We start from the raw sequence: 19,441 nt of genomic DNA, 5'->3' as shown, positions 1-19,441 counted from the left end.
TTGACGATATAAATCTCAATATACCCAATACAATACACCAACAAACAAGAACCCAAAATCATATCAATCGCATAACCACACTCCAAACCCATTCTCACTCAACATGCCTGGCAAATACGACGATGCTCCTCTCCCATTCACATCCACCGCCCCTCTTCCAACCCGTCGTCAGACCCTCAAGTCCGGCGGGGGAGGCGGTGGAACGCTCAAGAGGGGCAAAACGCTCACACGTCCAGAAAGACATGTCGCACCTGTACCGCTCATCGCTCCTCCTCCTACTCAATCATTCTCTCCCAGCTCACCTTTACCCGAAAGTAGAAGTTTTATGGGCGATTTGGATTGGTGGAGATTATGGTCATACGCTACGACATGGTGGGCTCCACCGGTCGTATTGAAATGGTTTGGAATCAAGGAAAAGCAAAGTAGACAAGCATGGAGAGAGAAAGTTACACTATGTTGGATAGCCATACTGTTAGGTGGGATAGTGGGATTCGTAACGATGGGGTTGCAAAAGGCTTTGTGTCCTGATGGAGGGAATGCGGGGTACTTGTATGAGAGATTGGGCGAGAATGAATGTGAGTGATTGTTTTGATCAACTAGATGAAAAATGAGCAGAAAGATTTCTCTTCCATGAGTAGAGGTTTACTTGTTAGAAGAGCACGAGGGCGATGTTGAATGTGGACGGATCAGTTCTCGTATTTGCATTAGGTCTCAGTGCTGACCCAGTCCTATACCCATAGTGACACTCAGCATATCAGGCTATGTCTTCAACATCTCAACGTCGAAAACTCAAGAAACAGTAGATTTCTATGCACTCTCCAAACAGATGCCTGGTCAGGATATAACCAATCTATTCCAACGTACTGCATCAGATTACCCTCAGTGTACATCCACAGCCAAATACGCCAGTACACCTTATTGCAACAGCACTACCACCACCACTAATAGTAGTTGTCCATTAGCCAAGCTTGGAGATTCCACCTATTCAACACTTGCCATTCAGAATACGTCTAAAATAGAGGGCTACAGCTGGGAGCAAGTCGCAGCATTGGAAGATTATTTGGTAATCGACGGAATGGTATTGAACATGAAACCGTATTTAGATGCCAACCCAACAGCTATATCAGGAGACGAAGTTGATAAAGCCATTCGACAAGTATTGAATAATCAACCTACATCCGGTAAAGACGCTACGAGATTATTCTATCATCGAAAGGCCATGCAAGATTCAATACCATGTATGCAAGCTAGGTACGCCGCAGGAAGAATCGATAAAGTCGCTCCCGGATGTTTCGTCGCCTCTCTGTTCCTCTACACATCATTGGGTGTCATCTTAGGAGTGGTTTTGGTAAGGTTCGCCATGGCTTGTATATTCAATTGGTTCATGTCTGCCAAATTGGTCAGACCACCTAAAGATCTGGCTAGAACGGCAATTAGTCCAGCTGTCATGCCTGAAGGAGCCAATATGTCAGTTCATAATAGGACAGGTACAGCACCATGGTCAAATCCAAACAACAGCAGTAAACAAAAGTTGAAAAATGGAAAGAAAATCAACGGATTGAATACTTCATCGACTACTTTGGTAAATAATCAATCTACCGAACCGTTGATTTCCCTAGCAAAGATTGGTGCGGAACTGTTCACGGTCTGTTTGGTTACTTGTTATTCGGAAGGTGAAGATTCCGTCAAAGGGACGATCGATTCGATAGCATCGACCAACTATTCTGATTCTAGGAAATTGATTTGGGTAGTTTGCGATGGGATGATCACTGGACATGGAGAGAAGGTGTCAACACCGGATATATGTGTTAGTTTGATGGATGCTGATCCGAGATTTGGAAATCCGATGCCGATGGGTTATATCGCTGTGGGGAGTGGAGCGAAAAGAGAGAATAGGGCGATGGTATATGCTGGACATTATGGTGGGTTGAATTTTCACATCCATTATCACTGACTCAACAAAATTTATCTCGTCGTTGAGGAGAGATAATGGTGGGGTTCCTCATCAGAGTGGGAGTTGGGGCTGATGATTGGTATCGCTACCTGCGCAGTATCCAAAAATGGACATCGAACACCGACAATTGTAGTGGTCAAATGTGGTATGCCATCCGAAGCGAGAGATAAGAAACCTGGTAATAGGGGTAAAAGAGATTCTCAATTGATTTTGATGAATTTCTTCTCGAGGGTTACCTATAACGATAGAATGTCACCTTTGGACTTTGATATCTTCAGAAAAGTACAGACTTTGATGGGTGTCACGCCCGATTATTTTGAGACCTGTTTGATGGTGAGTGGATGGTGGTCGATACGATATCATGCAGCTATATGGTTATATGCTGATCATAACTACTTCCATCTCAATCATCAATTCCATCTCTCCCGTCTATGCGCTATCCCCCTTACACACCTGCAGGTTGACGCCGATACCAAAATCTACCCCGACTCCCTTCGTTACCTCGTCAACTGTATGCATCAAGACAATATGATCATGGGCGTCTGTGGAGAAACTCGAATAGCGAACAAAAGACAATCATGGGTAACGGCAATTCAAGTGTACGAATATTTCATCTCGCATCATCATGTTAAAGCTTTCGAATCCGTTTTCGGTGGTGTAACCTGTCTTCCAGGTTGTTTCAGCATGTACCGAATCAAAGCAAGGAAAGATACGGATAACGATTGGGTCCCGATCTTGGTAAAACCTGAAATCGTTTCTGAATATTCACAATCTGAAGTTCATACATTACATCAAAAGAATTTATTGTTATTGGGTGAAGATCGATTCTTGTCAACGATAATGTTACGTACCTTCCCCCGAAGGAAGAACATCTTCTTACCTCAGGCTAAATGTCGGACTGTCGCACCAGACACATTCTCGGTATTGTTATCTCAAAGGAGAAGATGGATCAATTCGACCGTTCACAATTTAATGGAATTAGTGAGAGTTAGAAATCTTTGTGGAACATTTTGCTTCTCAATGCAATTTGTCGTGTTCATGGATTTGGTCGGTACAGTGGTTTTACCAATTGCCATCTGTCTCACCGGAGCTTTGATTATAAATTCAATAATCGATCCACCCAATTCTTTCCAGGAAGCTATACCTTTAATGTTATTAGGTGCTGTATTGGGTTTACCAGCAATATTGATTTTGATAACTACCCGAAAAGTTATTTATATAGCTTGGATGATTTGTTATCTATTCGCTTTACCGATTTGGAATTTTGTTCTGCCCGTTTACTCCTTTTGGCATTTCGATGATTTCTCTTGGGGAGAAACTAGGTGAGTTGGTTTTGATTCACTCCTGAATACCTGCTAATATGATGTTGTCTATACACAGACGGGTCGAGGGAGAAGTTCGATCGAAAGCGCATGATGACAAGACGGCTGTATTTGACGGTACGACTGTCCCCCTTAGAAGATGGGAAGATTGGGAGAAATCCAGATTACGAAAATTACGTAGAGATGAAAAGAAACGAAGAGAGATGGAGCGGCAATTCGGAGCTGGATTCCACGGGGATAATGATGGATTGGGGTTGGGCCCTACACCTCGAGCAGCGTGGACACGAAGTGATTATGAGAGTGATTCGGGAAGTGTGTTTGGAAGTGAAGAAGATGTTTGGGGTGCGGAAATTGGAGGGGTAAGTGGGGAACTCGCTTTGCAACAATCTTGAATACAATCAAGTAAGAGATGCTAATTGTGCTGTGTTCTATTGTTTATAGTATAATGAAAACAACCCTGCTTTCCCACCACCACCTATCGCGTTATCGCAACAATCACACCATGATCATAGTCAAGGTCAGACATTAGGTCAAGATGAGATGGCTGCAATACTCGATTCCGGATTCGACGATGGTCCACCTCATCCACCACAATCCTCATTTCGTAACGAACGGAATGTACCTTCGCCATTACATAGACATCAACATGATTATTCACCTCAGATGAGGTATCAAACCAACGGGGATTACATCAGTGGACCTAAAACCCCTGATATGCCAACTACGGGAGATAGCGTTTCGTCAAGTATTGAAAGTAGACCTCAAGGTTCTGGACATGCTAAGAAACGTTCTGGAGGGGTGAATAATCAAAAAGCTAGAGCTCAAGCTCAAGCTCAGAATTATGGACCGTTAGGACCGTTGGAGGATGATGATACGGGTTGGGGAGGTGATTTTAAAGGTAGGCGATTATAATACTATAGTATAGTAGAGGGATCGAGTAGTCCTGTTTTGGGAAATGTATATATATTGTTAGACATGATCTAGCATTTCGGTTCAGATTGACGGAATCTAACGGGTTTGTCGAAATAATTTTCTACTCCGTCGAAATTCTAGGTTAGTGACCCGATTAGACGGATGTGACAGACTCAGTGTGAGTATCGACCAGATCTGGAATATCTGATACACTAATGTGCATATGCTAAGCATCGACAGTGATCTCAAATCTAGCTAATATCAGATCATATGTCTAATAGATAAGACTGAGCTAGTCTATCTAGGGAAATAAACGATACAACTCGACTGAAATTGAGTTTATCTTTCAGAACGTCTAAAACATCAGGTATCCAGCCTCCTTCGTCATTCCAAAATATCTTATCGGACGGTCTCAACGATACATCTGATTTATTGAGTAAAATTCAGTCACATGATTGAGAAGTACAACGATTTCACCAAATAACTTACCGCAAAGAAAGTAATTTCAAGCGACGATACTCGTATCCGTTGAGTATCGTTAGATGTTTATAAGATACCTGATCCGATCCGACGGAGATAAACAAATAGATAAGATTTAAACTCTTACTCGTAGACTCTTCACACATCAGCCACGGCACGGATCAGATTGTTGTTCTTGCGATGTCTTCCTTTCAAGGCGTACTTGTATTCATACTCGAGATCAGTTGAACACGAGTACGGTTCTTTAAGACATTCAGTTGTTTGGAAGAGGTCGAAAGAAGGTTCAATTTGATCCTGATACTGTTGAACAGGAGAAAGATGACAAGAGGGTCTTATCGATTTCGATGGATGGGGGTTTGTTTATCATGTATCGATATGACCTGGTCTAGCCCATACGAATACATTATATATCCATATAGTTCTTTAAGGTATTCGCTCATCCCCACTCGACTGTATTGCATTACACATTTTGACAGCCAACACACCTTCAGCTACGGCACGCTGAGTAGTGGTAGTACTCGACTCGACCAATTCTAGGAGATCTGTTATTCCTCAAGATTTTCCAGGATATAGCAAACTGGTTGCATAAGATGTTATCTTCAAACTCCTTCACGCTTTTTTCAATACTCATTCTCTCCTCCTCCTTCAGCCTCACTGCTAAGGCACAATCAGCCGGTAACCCCGCATTCGTAGGGTGTGTAGACGATCAATATTTTCCTGATGATAGTTTCGATGTTGGTCAATTTAATGATCCTATAAGTTGTGCTGTAGGTCCAGTAGTTCCAGTTGACCTCAATTCTTATAACACAAGCCATTCTGTTAGCTAAATGAAAGAGGTAACTTGATTTTTAGCAAGCATGCTTTGGACAACCAGAACAATTCATCTATTCGACATGGACATTAGTTCCCCAAGATATCAACCGGTGTTATTGTTCGAATACTTTTCCAGAGAGTGATTTGATCCAAGCAGGGATTGATTCAGTGGGAGGATGTGATGCCGAAACTCAATCTTATGTGAGTAAATACATCAATCCATCTTTCATCTTCCATCTTTGGATTCATAGCTTCACGCACGATACTGTTACTACCTTACATCCGATGTGCCTTATAGTTCTGTAATAAGCTAATCTGATTTTTAACGTACCTCTTGCTATACCATAGATCCACATTACATCCTCTACCTTTGACTTGGTAGGCTGTCGATCCACCCAATCATCCTCTTTCCAAGTGATAGTCTCTTCCCCTCAACAATGCCTCGCATCATGTATAAACACAGGCTATGCCTTCCTCTCCCCCCAAGGCGATGGTTATCACTGTTCGTGCGGAGAGAGTATGGACGTCGGTCCACAGAGCGTCAATTGTGGTCCAAACGTTTGGTCAACTTTCCAACATACCTCTGGGGACTTTGTGGCTAATGCTCCGAGCGGGTTCGTAAAGAGACAAAAACAACTACGAAAGAAGAGATTGAGTCTGGAGAAATACGAGTATTGTCCTGCAAGATTGAAAGCTTGTAAAGTTCCGGGGGATGAGCTGGCATTTGAGTGTTTGAATGTTAATACTGAGCTAGGTAAGTACAATCATACCTAAAGACTAGATTGGCTAAACTGTGGTAAAGAGAATCGCAAATATGATCATAAATGACGATGCTTACGCTTTCGATGATATAGAATCCTGTGGAGGTTGTCTATACGGTGATTACGGTGTTGGACTCAACGCACCAGGCAGATCTTACGGAATAGAGTGAGTCTGCTTTCAGGCAGCGATAAGCCGTCGCTGATGATTACTCTGTCATGCTTCTAGCTGCACTTCCCTTCCTGGCGTAGCGATGGGAGCTATAACATGTACCTCAGGACAATGTACTGCATTTGCATGTGAAGAAGGATACGAACTTACCAGGGAGAATTCAACCTGTGTATCTCTCTTTTGATAGCCATCATCTTTAGGATTCTTAAAGAAGAAAGAAGGACGTATCCTTTATCGTTTTCTACCTTAACATATACATATATACTTGTCAAGTAGATCTGTGGACATTGTTTTGGTGTTTGCCATGTAACTCCGTTGTAGCTTTGAGTGTAGGTGTCATACAGTCTGTTCTCTGAAAACTTTGCTTCGTATAGTGTTTTGGGCGATATATCCGCTCGAGCTGCTTGTTGTTACGGACTTTATTAAAGGGCTGAAAAGTAAGTTCCAAAGTATAATTCATGCCAGATGCAACACTTTACAGAATATCATGTTGATCGAACTCACATTGTGATACTGGACATAAGGGAGTATCTAACTATAATATCCGAGTAGCTGATAGTAGAATATCGCATGAAGACTCATCCTCCTCACTCGATGCATACTGTACTCACATCACACAAGAATACTGCTATATACATATGTAAGATGTAACATGAAAATAAATGTCCAGAAGATTGTATACAAAGAGTATCTACCGACGTAACGACTTTATCATATGGTATATATAAAGATGAATGACTATGTAAAATAGGGGGGATAGGGAGATTTCTTTTAATTTTTTGTATTTTGTATTTGTGATATCGCTATGATAGATATGGTATCAACTTCCTTTGCGACTCAATGTCCTAACTTTCACGTCGCATACTTCTCCGCACGTATCATTCTAAGCCTCTTTATCTCAATGAACACATCGAATTGATGAAATGATCAGTCAAGAGTAAGATCCGACCGAGCAAATTAGAAATCGCTCCATCTTCTATACTTTCGCTTTCTGGAGTCACCGGCGTAGCCCTCAGGAGGCGCATCACCTACAAGACAAGAACGGTACTCATCATCAGTACTAGTATTTACATGTGACCGATTCAAGAAAAAGGTCACGTCGACTCACCTTCTCCTGGAGCACTTGCAGATGGAGAGGGCGCTTGAGTAGTAGGAGCAGCAGCGTTAGCAGTCGTAGCGGGAGGAGCAGCGGTTTGTTGAGCACAGTCATCAGTAGTGACATAAGTGGTAGAAGTAACAGTTTGGACAGGGTTGGTGTTCCTTCTGTGGTTTTCACCAGGAGCGGAACCTCGTTTGTCGTTACCTTGGTATCCCTCTGGAGGGGTATCTCTAGCTTGAGGAGCCACGATAGCTCTCTTCCTGCTGTCACCAGAGAAACCAGCGGAGGGTGTATCACCTGTATGGAACAAGACACAATATCAGCCATCGATCTATCGTTCCGATCTAGGTCATCGATTCACTCACCCTCTCCAGGAGCACTAGAAGTAGGAGTGGCAGCCATACTGGTGGTAGGACAGACACACGTATCTCTGACCATGATACCTGTTCGTCTTCTTGAATCTCCAGAGTATCCCTCAGGAGGAGCCGCACCCTCTCCTGGTGCGCTAGAAGTTGATACAGCGGCGTTGCTAGTTTCTCCTTCAGGTGGACAATCACATGGCGTTTCCTCGGGGGGAGTAGTGGGAGCAGCAGCGGCCGAGGTAGTTGGAGTAGGGGCGGAGGTAGTTGGGCATACACAATCACCGTTTCTGGCGATGAGACCTCGTCGTCTAGAATCCCCTGTGAAGCCTTCGGACGGGGCAGCACCTTCCCCTGGAGCACTTGAGGTGGGTACAGCAGCTTGGCTAGTTTCGCCTTCAGGTGGACAGACACACTCGGTACTCGTGGGAGGAGGTGGAGGAGGAGCGGAAGTAGAAGATGGACAAACACATTCACCACCTCTAGCTCTGATACCTCGTTTTCTGGAGTCTCCACTGAATCCTGAAGGAGCCGCATCGCCCTCTCCAGGAGCACTGGATGTAGGAACGGCGGCGTCACTGGTCTCGCCTTCGGGAGGACATACACACTCTTCCTCGGCAGGGGCAGTGGTGGGAGTAGCGGCGTTCTCAGTGGTAGGTGCAGTGGTAGAAGCAGCAGGAGCGGAAGTAGGACATACACAGTGGTCTCGAACTTTGAATCCTCTTCGTCGTCGTTTTCGAGAATCGGAGTTGAATCCTTCATCGGGAGTGTCACCTTCACCAGGGGCACTCGAAGTGGGTACGGCAGCTTCGCTGGTCTCACCTTCTTCTGGGCATTCGCATTCCTCAGCAGAGGTAGTAGGCGCGGCGGCTTGTTCGGTGGTAGCACATGCAGTAGTGGTGGTTTCGGTTATCCAGACGGTCGAGGTGGTAGGAGCGGCATCTCGAGCTTGAGGAGTGTAAGCTGGAGGAGTGTATGTAGCTGGTGGAGCAGAGGTAGAAGGTTGGTCGGATGTAGGAACAGCAGATCCCCAAGTGCAGGTGGTACCGGCAGCCGCACAAGATGCGGACAAAGTTTGACAGACGGCAGGAGCAGTTTGACCAGAAGTCATGGGAAGACAACATTGGTTGAAGTTTTCGTCGCTTTGGTCCATTCCCGCGCACTAGGTGAAGATATCAGCATAGGTCTTGATTGAATGGCGCAAATGCATCACTCACTCCTACGTTACAGTATCGGTAGTAGTAGTCGTAAGGTGATTCGAGGTAGACATAGTAGTAACAAGCTTGAGCTACACCTAGGACCACCAGGGATCCAAGGATGTAAGGTAATGAGAAGAAGCTCGGCATGATCGAAGCCTTGCTAGGATGTTGTTAAGTGATGGATATATGAGAACCAAATTCAAACGAGTGAAATATAAGAAAAGGTTCGATCTATATATATGTACGAATGGAATTGGGAGAGAAGGATGATGGTGATGATAAAGAAGAGACGAGAAAAGTTCTTTGATCGTTTCCGAGCTGAGTAGATATAGTCTGAGAAAGGTCACACGGTACAGTAAAAGAAAGTAACAAAGTGAATAGAAATGATAAAGCAAGTAAAAGTCTTTTCGGTCGTATAGTTAGTAAATTGACAATAAGATGGAAGAAAAGGAGGAGTTATTGATATAGATCAAAGTGATCCACTCTACAAATTCTCATCTCTCCTCGTCGTTACCTACGTTTACATCTTTGTCCTGTCATCCTTTAAATGTTATCTCAAGGATGAGTGGAGAAAGGTAAAGGAAGGGGAAATTACCAAATAGACGTTTGATAGTTGATAGTCCTTTCAATTTCGTTCGAGGAAGAAAGGGAAAGAAACGTTCTCACCTAAGAACCCCAGTGAGACGAATCAATGAGATGGTATTTGATAGTACTGAAAAGCGGGCGATTGTGCCTTTGGTGTTAGTGTCTTCGTGAGAACCCAATCGAACTGTTAATCCAATCTCATTTCTACATTAAGGACCGAACGATTCCGAGCTGATCCAACCCAGACGGAGTCCGACTATAATTGGGAGTTTAGTATACCATGATTAGCTGTCCGAACAATCAATGATCGTCTGCCAAGAACTGGACTCCCTTCACGGGAAGGTATCGATGATAGTGAAGGGGAGCACTCTATTTGATGATCTGCCGAAACCAAGCGCTCCGTGAGAGCTGTCTGGCGTCCCTGGCAGCGATACGAGGGACTTGATATTTGTCCAAGACCATCCAGATGACGCGATAGGGAAATGCCTGATGCAGGGAATGCAGATGAGAAGAGTATGCCATACAAGACATGAACAGCCTTGGTGTTAAATTGACGTGTCTGGGTGCTGATGTAATGACGTCACTCTCGTGGTCGCACCGCCATTTGACCATTTGGCCGTTTGATCCCATCAGACGCGTCGTGCTCATCATGTCATGTCACAGACCATGCATGCAACAACATACATACCAGTGACACACCTCTGACTGCGGCACTAGCACTAGCACTAGCAACAGCAACATCAACATCAACATCAGTACTGGTAGTTCTTCCACCTCTAGTCTCTACTTTACATATTCACCTTCTGTTGGTACTGTCATCCAACTTCCATTCACTCCCCTTTTTGCCATCCAAGAACGAAGCAAGTCCTTTCACCCTTTGAACGATCCTCCTACCCCATCATGACCTCCGCTCAACCTCCTTCCACCCCCAAGAGCATTCGACCTACCATATCCACACCTCATCGACGGACGAATTCGGCCTCTCATGCTTCTCCCATAGACATCAAACCCAAATCACCCGCTGCAAGACGGATGAGTATGACCTCGACTTCTCAATCAGCTTCCCTCACACCTCAAACTCTGGCTCAAAGGATAGTGGAGAATGAGCAGCTTATGCTAGCTGGGCTGGTCAGCTCGTTGATGCTGTGAGTCTGCTGTTCTAACTTTTCACCCTAAAGTGCTCTTCAATGATGCCTTTGTGCCGTATCTAGTAAAGGGATGATTCCGTCAAAATGACATTCATGTTCGCTGACACTGTATTATACAGATGCGGTATCCTTTACTCCCTTATCCAATCCACATCCCTCGACACATCCGAAATCCATCATCACACTCTTCCCCATCGAGCTGAATATTTCGCCCGTAAATCCAATGTATTCAACGTGATTTTCGTAAAACGAGCTTGGGGCTGGACATCAATCTTATACCTCTTACATCTCTTCTCATCTCCAACAATACCATCTCAGATACACACCGGCTTAGGAGGTAGAGCGAGGAGGCTGGGTATATGGATGTTAGCCACGATAGCATGGCTGGTATTCACGAGTTGGTTCTTTGGTGCAGGTTTGGGAGATAGGATCATAGCTCTTACGGGAGGTAATTGTGCAGTGCAGTTACCTACCGGTGTAGATCTCAAAATTGCAAGAGAGACTTTTCCCTCTTTGTTTACTGCTGGCGAGAAGAGTACAACGACAAACGGAAGGATATACGTCCCACTACCCCATCAATATTGTTCAGGAACTCCTCTAACTCCCTCGACTTTCCCTCAACTGTTCTCCCTCATTCCCTCTCATTCGGATATACACGCAACATCAAGGCATGAATCCCTCCAAGCTCTTCCCAGACCAAGGTGGCATAGAGGCTTCGACATCTCCGGCCACGCTTTTCTGCTCACGCTCAGTGTCATGGTATTAGGTAGAGGATTGGCTGGAACCTGGAGATCGTGGTCTTCTACAGCATCGGGAACGAAATCAAGAACGGTGGTTAAGAGGGATGATGGATATTTAGCTTTGATCCATCGATGGTCAGGTATAGTAGCCACCGGGCTAGTAGGAATATGGTGTTGGATGATACTAATGACTGGAATTTATTTCCATAATCCACCGGAGAAATTGTCCGGTCTAGGTGAGTGCAAAGTGGTTGTCGTGAGCTGGAATAAAGTATCTGTCACTGATCAAGTATGATTGTTCTAGTGCTTGGTCTCTCCACTGCATATTTGATCAATATCCTCATACCCCCTTCAACGCCATCATCACTAGTCAACCCTACCTCACCCTCCTCACGTCCCATCTCAGGCATAGGAGGAATCTTCGACGAGAATGCAGCCAGAAGAGGCGGGGTGATAGATGACGGAGTGATATATGAGAATCCAGCAGAATCAGATTCTTCAGACGAAGCTGTTGATAAAGGCAAAGATAAAACAGACTGATCAAGCAAAAGCCTTTCGTGTATAATACTTTTTGGGACAATTGGATCCTGTTACATGTAGAATGGATCAGCAATGTGTTTATGATGATAATCTGTTACAAATATGCATTGGTGCGGTACCCTGATAGGGCTCACCGATTCAATGGTACTGTACACTAATTTTACCATTTGTTTGGGCTGATTGTCAGATGATGATCGGACACTCCATATGAAGAAAGTTTCGGACATTAGATCTCCCAACTCTCGGGATGAGACTTGTGCGAGCGGACAGGATGGGGTGAAGTGGATGTCAAATTCAAAAGTGAAAGACTCAGCTACTGTACCAAGATGATGATGTATATGCATGACTCCTCAATCCATTACCTCGCAATACCGGATCGGACTTCCGGAATGTGTATATCTGCACGGTGTAGCTCGGTGACAAATCCTTAACTGAATCCCGGTGGGTCCTCTTTGTGAGTGATCACAAGGTTCCATTGGACCTACGTCTCTTCCTTGACCGATGGCGTAAGAGGAGAGCAATGTTCTTTAAACAAGCTTAATAAAAGTGGATACCTGTAGGACAATGGCCAACGCACAGAAACCCTGAAAAACTAACGCCAAGAGTTTCTAATAAAACTATTTTAGACGTTCCTCTTCATCATTGCAAGAGAGGGAGGACGCGTTCGATGAAAGGTTCCGGGCGTGAGCTGTAGCAGCGCTGAAGAAGAACGAAAAAAAGGTCCCCCACTCGCAGGAAGATCCTCCGTGGGGATCCATCTCCATTTCCCTCTTTTCTTCGGGGGTTATAAGGTGTATAGTAAAGCGGAAAGATGTTATTCCTTGATTGAAGATGTTTTTTCGGTTCAGTTCGCGGGGTAATGATGTTCCTGTGCACATATTTGGCCAGGTGATAACAGATATGAGATGTTCTAAGGCGACCCGACCCTATAAGGATATCGGATCTGACGAATATCCATCCCTGTATATATATACTGGATGGACAAAGACGGATAGGACTCATCGCCCACTCTAACTGTCTTGGCTTGACTGAATCTCGATTGACTTACTGCTCAGCACTTCAGAAGACCAAGCGAGGGATCATTCAACATTCAAGATGACCACGATCCAAATGACCGATATCAAACCATACGAATCACATGTGGAAGATTCTAAAGAAGAAGAAATTCTCAAGGGTACACCAGTACTGAAATCAGATTTGGATAACTTGACAAGATGGGAGACCGTCAAGCGATTCTGGAAGGTAAGCGACATAACATCTTATCATCAACATCTCCAAGGTCATAGATAGTAAAAACCACAAATTGCTGATCGAAATGAACTGCCCAATAGGCAATCGTAATTTGTAATATGATTTGTTTCGCTGCTGCCTGTGATGGATATCAAGTGAGTCCTTCAATTGCACCATGAAAAGCGGGTCATGCTGACTTGTTGGGTAGATCAACTTGAATGGTAACATCATTGCCAATCCAGGATTCGTCAATAGAGTTGGTAAGTATTGATAACCGTACAATCCGCACACCATCATTCCAAAGGGACCTTTTTTTGGAATTGACTGATTAATGATATGTTATAACATAGGCGAGAAAAACGCCGCTGGTAAAATCGCTCTCACGACCCACGCAACAGCTACGTGGGGTGCTGTTCAGTCCTTGTGAGTCTCGTGTGATCTCAACTCTGAGTCAAGTCGCTGATATCTTGAACTGCGAGTAGAGGTCAATTGGTAGGAATGTGGCTCCTTACTCCCGTTAGTGATCGAATTGGTCGTAAATACATGTTATACCTTCTTTGGTTGATCCTTTTCGCCGTAAGTCCTCTTCAACCAATACGATACACATACCCACACAATAAGCTTATGTGGGAAGGATAGTCAATCATGATTGAAACATTCACTAAAAATTGGTCACAATGGGCCGCAGCCAAGTTTTTAGCTGGTACAGGTAAGTCCTGAGTTGCATCACTTCCATTATATCAATTAGGTTATTGATTGCTCGTGTTTGTTTATTTTACCGTTACCGTATATAGGTATCGGATGTCTACAAGCTACTTTACCAATTTATGTTGCTGAATGGGCTCCAGCCAATATCAGAGGTGGTAAGTACAAGTCTACCTACTTCATTCTCCGTTATTCCATCCAAATCCTAAACAACTAAATCGTTCCGTTCTCTAGGTATGCTCCTCGCCTACTCTGCATGGAACCATACCGGTGGTTTCTTTGGTCCTCTCATCTTATTCATCTGTAAGAAAACATTGGGTGAAAGCGAATACAAAATCCCAATTCTAACTCAATGGGCATTTTTGGGTATCATGGCACCTATTTTCCTTTATCTTCCCGAAACTCCATGTGAGTTTTTCTCCATCATTTGATGAATGGCGATACGATTCGTGCTAATTCATTCGGTTGGGTTTGATTTGATCCGGTTTGGTCTTTAGCATACTACGCTGCAAGGGGATTGCACGATCAAGGTATAGCCGTGCTTAAGAGGGTCAACGGCGGCGTAAAAGGATATAACGTCGAGGGGGAATATCAAATTATCAAGAATATCATTGTTGAGGAACAGGAGAGGTTGGCAGAATTGGGATTGGAAGAACATGATTGGAGAGGTGTTTTGAGATCTTATGTAGAATGTTTCAAAGGCTCAAACTTTGTAAGTAAAATGAACCATTCATCCGATCTAGTATAAGCAAAAGAATGAGATACTGACGATCCACACACGCACGCTCTTACGGTAGAAACGAACCATCGCTGCTTCTCTTCCTGCTTCGTGTCAGCAACTTACAGGATTAGCTTTCTTATCTGGATATGCCTCATGTAAGCTTCTGTCCGTCCCGTCCCAATTGTACTACATATACTAATCATGTCACTATGATATATCAGTATTCTTCAAAGAAGCAGGTTTCACAAATGCATTTGAAATCACCTCGATCCTTTGTGAGTACACTACTTTTTACCATACCATCCAAGTTCATCGAGCGTCACTTATACTCTGGGTGATTACAGTCGGTATCAAAATCTTCTTCGTCATCGTATTCGCACTCACCACCGATCGATTTGGTCGGCGAAATATCGTAATTTACCTTGCTGGATTATGTTGCGCGATGTTACTCGTCATTGGTATATTAGGTCACGTACCTCATAACAACGCTACAAAGGACGTGTTGATCGTCGCGGCATGTTTCTGGTCAGCAGGCTCGGTTGGTCGTAAGTTTTCCTCCATCCCTTCAACCTTTAACAGATCCCAATGCTGATTGTATGTGTGAATATATAGTCGGTGCATTCGGATGGTCATTCGCAGGTGAAGTAGCAGCTCAAAAATTACGTGCCAGAACCTCAGGTCTAGGTTCAGGTATAGCAGTGATTTTCGGATTGACTTTCAACACCTCTGTTCCAATCATGTTATGTAAGTTCCACTGGCCAATCTTCCCTTCTACCTGTATCAAATCAATTCTCAGCCAAATCTCAATCGTAAATCGAAGAAATCTTCGCTGACATTGTTTTTGTTTGTGTTTTTGGACTTTTAGTGGACGGAGGTAAAAGATTAGGAAACAACACGTACAACACCGCTTTCATCTTTTTAGGATTCGGTACCCTCGTTTGGATCTTGACTATCTTCATGTTACCTGAAGTCGCATCTCGAAACCCAGCAGAATTAGATGAGATGTACGAGAAGGGAATCGCTCCTTGGAGAATGAAGAGTTACGTTACGGATGTTCAAAAGGCTCATGCGGCCAGGACGGGTCAACCTATCCCAGGTGGTCAAACCGATGAACAAAGATAAATATGGCCGGTATGGGAACTGTAGCGTGGATTGGCAAATGGGTGATACTGTATATCAAGTATATACATTGTTATTGTTATGAGTTAAGGTCAGAAGGAATATTTTCTATTTATATTTGGTATACGTTTAATTTAGTAAAGAGAGGAAGGGATCGTTCTATAGCAAGTTATGTATATGAATACGAATGATAAGATCAAAGGCAAAAACATCTATCTATAATTTTTTGGTCTCACAATAGCAGAGTATGACAAAAATCGTTCATAATCGATCCCTAATCTTTCTTGAACTCTTCTCTACCTCTCGCATCGACTTTAGTCCAGATTGAGATACTCTCAGGAGGGGAGAAGAACTCTGCCCATCCCTCTGTCAAGATTAAAGCAAATATTAGCTAGCTACCCTTGATTTGCATAACATGTCTTGACTTACCATCATCAATAGTTACTTCACCCTGGTGCCAACCCATGACATCCGTCCATTTCTCACCGGAATGTTCTTTTCCAACTGAAATCTTCTTGGACCCATCTTCTTTTCCATTACAGATCACTACCACACAGCCATCGTGTTCTTCGTCACCTTTTCGTAACCAAGCGACGCAGTTGGCTAAAGTTATCGGTTAATAGCAATCAGCACACACGATCATTTCAAAGGAGGAATGACGAGAGTAACAATTTGAGTTGAATTACTAGCATTGACTCACGGTGATCCCAGTAGTCGTTCAATTCTCCATAAGCGAAAAGTTTTCTGGCCCTGATGATATCTTCAAGTTGAGCAACGGGTTGTTGGGGATTATCACCTCCTGTACCGTACAAATCGCCGTAGAATACGCATCTGAGTGCATATCAAATTTATGTCAGCTTCCAGTGGCGACTGACCAATATCAAGTTGTAGGGGTACGTACGGATAGCCATCAACCCGTAGGAGGATCAACGCATATGCCAGAGGTTTGAAGGCTGACGATACCCATCTTTGCAGGGATTGTCCGACTTGCGTATCGTGCTATACCAGTATATCTTTCATGAGCCACCTTATCAACGGGATGATGACAAGCTCACATTGTCAACCAGAGTGCTGTACGGAAGCACCATTTCCACGTAAGCTGATTATAGGCAAAGTGCTCAAATGAAACACTTACACTGCATCGATAGGTCTTCTTTGCACGAGGGTATTATCAAAGATCTGTCGGAGATCGTAATTCTCTCTTTCTTCGCCTGCGGTCTGTACCACATCAACGCGTCAGTTCGATCTCTTGGTAGGTTTGAGGGTCGATCCACATACATGGAAGTTATCTAAAAGACAACAATGTCAGCTTATTGTGCAGTCGACAAGGGTTAAACATGGCTCACCTTGAAGACAAGAATCGAAGCATGAGAATTGCGTCCCGAGTCCCTCGACATACTCGACAAGGGCATCGACGGAATCTGCAATCATCCAGTCAGCGAGAAGTAATAGACGTCGGGAGGCTGATGTGAGCAACGCACCATGCCAGAATTCTCCTACACAGAAAGCTTTTGCTTTACCTCCTTCTGAGGATCTAACATGTTTGACAAATTCTCCAATGAACGATTGCTGCAGGATGGAAACGTTCATATTCAGCCTCAGTTCAACCATAAGCAGAACGAGATCAGATTCACGGAAATATGTTTGACAGCATCGAACCTGAATCCATATGCTCCAGTCTCTTTCAAGATCCAATCACCCCATTTACTGTGGATGCAAATGTTGTCAGAATTGGCAATATGAATGGCCCCCAGAAACCTACTATAGCTCTTGCTCTATTTCGGGATGATTGTGGTCGACTACAAAGGGACAGGTCTCCCATCAGTACATACATCATAACGATTGTATACAGGCATCGGACTTACTGTCGGCCTATGGATCGGAACGGCAAGTCCAGCAATACGCATCAGAGCGTGTTTGCTGAGGATCAACATGGTTTCACTCACAAACATCAAATAGTCATATGAACCTGCATATCAATCAACTCGGCAAATCAGCTTCACACAATTTAGGATGAAGTGCATGATGTCTCGTACTGACCATTCTCATCATCAACATCTTCAGCCCAGCCCTTACCATCACCTTGGATCTACCCATTCAACAACCCATGCATCAGATATAATTCGATACGAGCCTCCAGTAGTAATTGGTATGACCAGCTTACCTTGAAGATAGCTTTAGTCTCCGTCTTAGCATCATAATCCACCCCTGTGAAATGATTATAATTCCATTTCAGTGGGGAATAAGTATCACCTCGACCGGGGAATGTGAATCTGTCATACACCACACATCACATCAGCACATCTTGCCATCTGCGTCGTGGTAAGTTATAAAGGGATCATATCGCTCACTTGGTCCATCCTTCGATGTTGTGCATCTCGCCAACTAACTTGTTCCTATCATTTTGATCAACCATCGTAGCGAGGAATTCTTCTTTATCATCTGCTCCGGCTCTGCTCGAATCGGGATCAGAATCAGTTTAAAGGTTACATTGAACAGTATTACAGGTATTGTAGTGGACACAACCCACTTATGGTTTAATACCGCGTCAATATAACTGATTATACCATTGTCTTTCGCTTTTTTGATAGCATTCAATAGATCCTCTTTGGATCCCCATTTGGTGGGTTTACCTCCTTTTTGATCGAATTCGCCCAAATCCCAAAGATCGTAGCTGTCCGAGTCGACTTCATGATAAGCAATGGAAGACCTTCTTGGCATAAGATAGTACAGCGTAGTCGGTAGTTTGCACTCACACATCATATCCTGTTCCTTCACTGTGTCATATATACAAGATCAGCCCTGATCACTTGTGACCCTAAGAAGTTATAGTACTTACGGACTTGATCCTTTCGTAGGGGCTGTTATCCAATTAAAACATAAGCGTCTCTTTTGATACTCACTTACTCCGATAAAATATCGGATAATATCCTTTTAAGGTGACATTGACTCACGAGGTAACCAACAAGCGGTTATACCAATATCAGCGAGATGTTCGGCATCATCTGCATATTTCTTCCAATGTACACCTCCAGAGGGGCAATACCACCTGAGCACATCGATTAACGGACTGATCAGTCTACGTGATCTGGACTTATACGTGTAACAAGGAGTTGGACATACTCAAAGTACTGCATCATAGTATAATTACCTGTCAGACAATGATCAGCACAGCAATGCCATATCCGCAAGCTGAGAGGGGTTTGGCTTACCTGGTTTACCCCTCGCATCTTCATTTGCGTGATGAGCCATTGTGCCGTCCTACTGTCTATATATATATATAGGTAGGTTTCTGAGGTGGGATGGGATTGATAGTGAAAGAGACGAGATGAGGTACCCTCCGAGTATATATTTTGATAGTGAATGATGTAAATGATGAAGATGCAAACACTCACTCATTCACCGTATATGGACATGTCTCCCATCAATGACCAGCCAGAAAGCAGGCACGAGCAACAAGGCGTGTTTCAGGGTAACAGGGTGAAAAGGGGCGTAGATCTTAGCAGGTGACATCATCTCAAGAGCATATCATCCGCATCCAGAATACAGAATCACAGTTGACCCTACTCGTATACATTGATCAAT

The 19,441-nt window shown here is 43.9% G+C and overlaps 7 protein-coding genes across 7 annotated transcripts; 5 read left to right on the top strand and 2 right to left on the bottom strand.

The window, feature by feature from the left end:
* Positions 1 to 103: 103 nt before the first annotated feature.
* Positions 104 to 4,188, top strand: V865_001934 (uncharacterized protein; the record flags this gene model as incomplete). The annotated part of the gene is made up of 6 exons (XM_066225748.1): positions 104 to 575; positions 741 to 1,922; positions 2,052 to 2,287; positions 2,414 to 3,276; positions 3,335 to 3,635; positions 3,718 to 4,188. 6 exons carry the CDS (start codon positions 104 to 106, stop codon positions 4,186 to 4,188), a joined length of 3,525 nt encoding a protein of 1,174 aa, XP_066081845.1.
* Positions 4,189 to 5,258: 1,070 nt separating this feature from the next.
* Positions 5,259 to 5,938, top strand: V865_001933 (uncharacterized protein; the record flags this gene model as incomplete). The annotated part of the gene is made up of 4 exons (XM_066225747.1): positions 5,259 to 5,435; positions 5,521 to 5,682; positions 5,830 to 5,859; positions 5,903 to 5,938. The coding sequence occupies 4 exons, from the start codon at positions 5,259 to 5,261 to the stop codon at positions 5,936 to 5,938; spliced, it is 405 nt and encodes a 134-aa protein (XP_066081844.1).
* A 62-nt stretch (positions 5,939 to 6,000) lies between these two features.
* On the top strand, positions 6,001 to 6,595 carry V865_001932 (uncharacterized protein; the record flags this gene model as incomplete). Its single annotated transcript, XM_066225746.1, has 3 exons — positions 6,001 to 6,235; positions 6,336 to 6,408; positions 6,469 to 6,595. 3 exons carry the CDS (start codon positions 6,001 to 6,003, stop codon positions 6,593 to 6,595), a joined length of 435 nt encoding a protein of 144 aa, XP_066081843.1.
* Positions 6,596 to 7,368: 773 nt separating this feature from the next.
* On the bottom strand, positions 7,369 to 9,215 carry V865_001931 (uncharacterized protein; the record flags this gene model as incomplete). Its single annotated transcript, XM_066225745.1, has 4 exons — positions 7,369 to 7,439; positions 7,520 to 7,807; positions 7,876 to 9,031; positions 9,087 to 9,215. The coding sequence occupies 4 exons, from the start codon at positions 9,213 to 9,215 to the stop codon at positions 7,369 to 7,371; spliced, it is 1,644 nt and encodes a 547-aa protein (XP_066081842.1).
* Positions 9,216 to 10,553: 1,338 nt separating this feature from the next.
* V865_001930 (uncharacterized protein) lies at positions 10,554 to 12,081 on the top strand (the record flags this gene model as incomplete). Its single annotated transcript, XM_066225744.1, has 3 exons — positions 10,554 to 10,798; positions 10,921 to 11,777; positions 11,846 to 12,081. The coding sequence occupies 3 exons, from the start codon at positions 10,554 to 10,556 to the stop codon at positions 12,079 to 12,081; spliced, it is 1,338 nt and encodes a 445-aa protein (XP_066081841.1).
* A 1,095-nt stretch (positions 12,082 to 13,176) lies between these two features.
* V865_001929 (uncharacterized protein) lies at positions 13,177 to 15,859 on the top strand (the record flags this gene model as incomplete). Its single annotated transcript, XM_066225743.1, has 14 exons — positions 13,177 to 13,323; positions 13,413 to 13,466; positions 13,520 to 13,571; positions 13,662 to 13,734; positions 13,794 to 13,887; positions 13,951 to 14,020; positions 14,106 to 14,174; positions 14,251 to 14,424; positions 14,514 to 14,728; positions 14,814 to 14,892; positions 14,959 to 15,012; positions 15,082 to 15,282; positions 15,350 to 15,481; positions 15,603 to 15,859. 14 exons carry the CDS (start codon positions 13,177 to 13,179, stop codon positions 15,857 to 15,859), a joined length of 1,671 nt encoding a protein of 556 aa, XP_066081840.1.
* Positions 15,860 to 16,130: 271 nt separating this feature from the next.
* Positions 16,131 to 19,108, bottom strand: V865_001928 (uncharacterized protein; the record flags this gene model as incomplete). The annotated part of the gene is made up of 22 exons (XM_066225742.1): positions 16,131 to 16,222; positions 16,286 to 16,459; positions 16,557 to 16,687; positions 16,758 to 16,855; positions 16,912 to 16,927; positions 16,992 to 17,074; positions 17,135 to 17,145; positions 17,203 to 17,277; positions 17,338 to 17,425; positions 17,491 to 17,563; positions 17,619 to 17,655; positions 17,722 to 17,728; positions 17,803 to 17,825; positions 17,897 to 17,945; positions 18,021 to 18,129; positions 18,208 to 18,309; positions 18,387 to 18,530; positions 18,613 to 18,633; positions 18,696 to 18,717; positions 18,811 to 18,905; positions 18,980 to 19,007; positions 19,069 to 19,108. The coding sequence occupies 22 exons, from the start codon at positions 19,106 to 19,108 to the stop codon at positions 16,131 to 16,133; spliced, it is 1,518 nt and encodes a 505-aa protein (XP_066081839.1).
* Positions 19,109 to 19,441: the final 333 nt, after the last annotated feature.

Source organism: Kwoniella europaea, chromosome 1, assembly GCF_036810445.1.
Source record: "Kwoniella europaea PYCC6329 chromosome 1, complete sequence".
NCBI lineage: Eukaryota > Fungi > Basidiomycota > Tremellomycetes > Tremellales > Cryptococcaceae > Kwoniella > Kwoniella europaea.
Note: the sequence above shows the minus strand (reverse complement) of the source record. Positions and strands in the feature narration are given on the sequence as shown.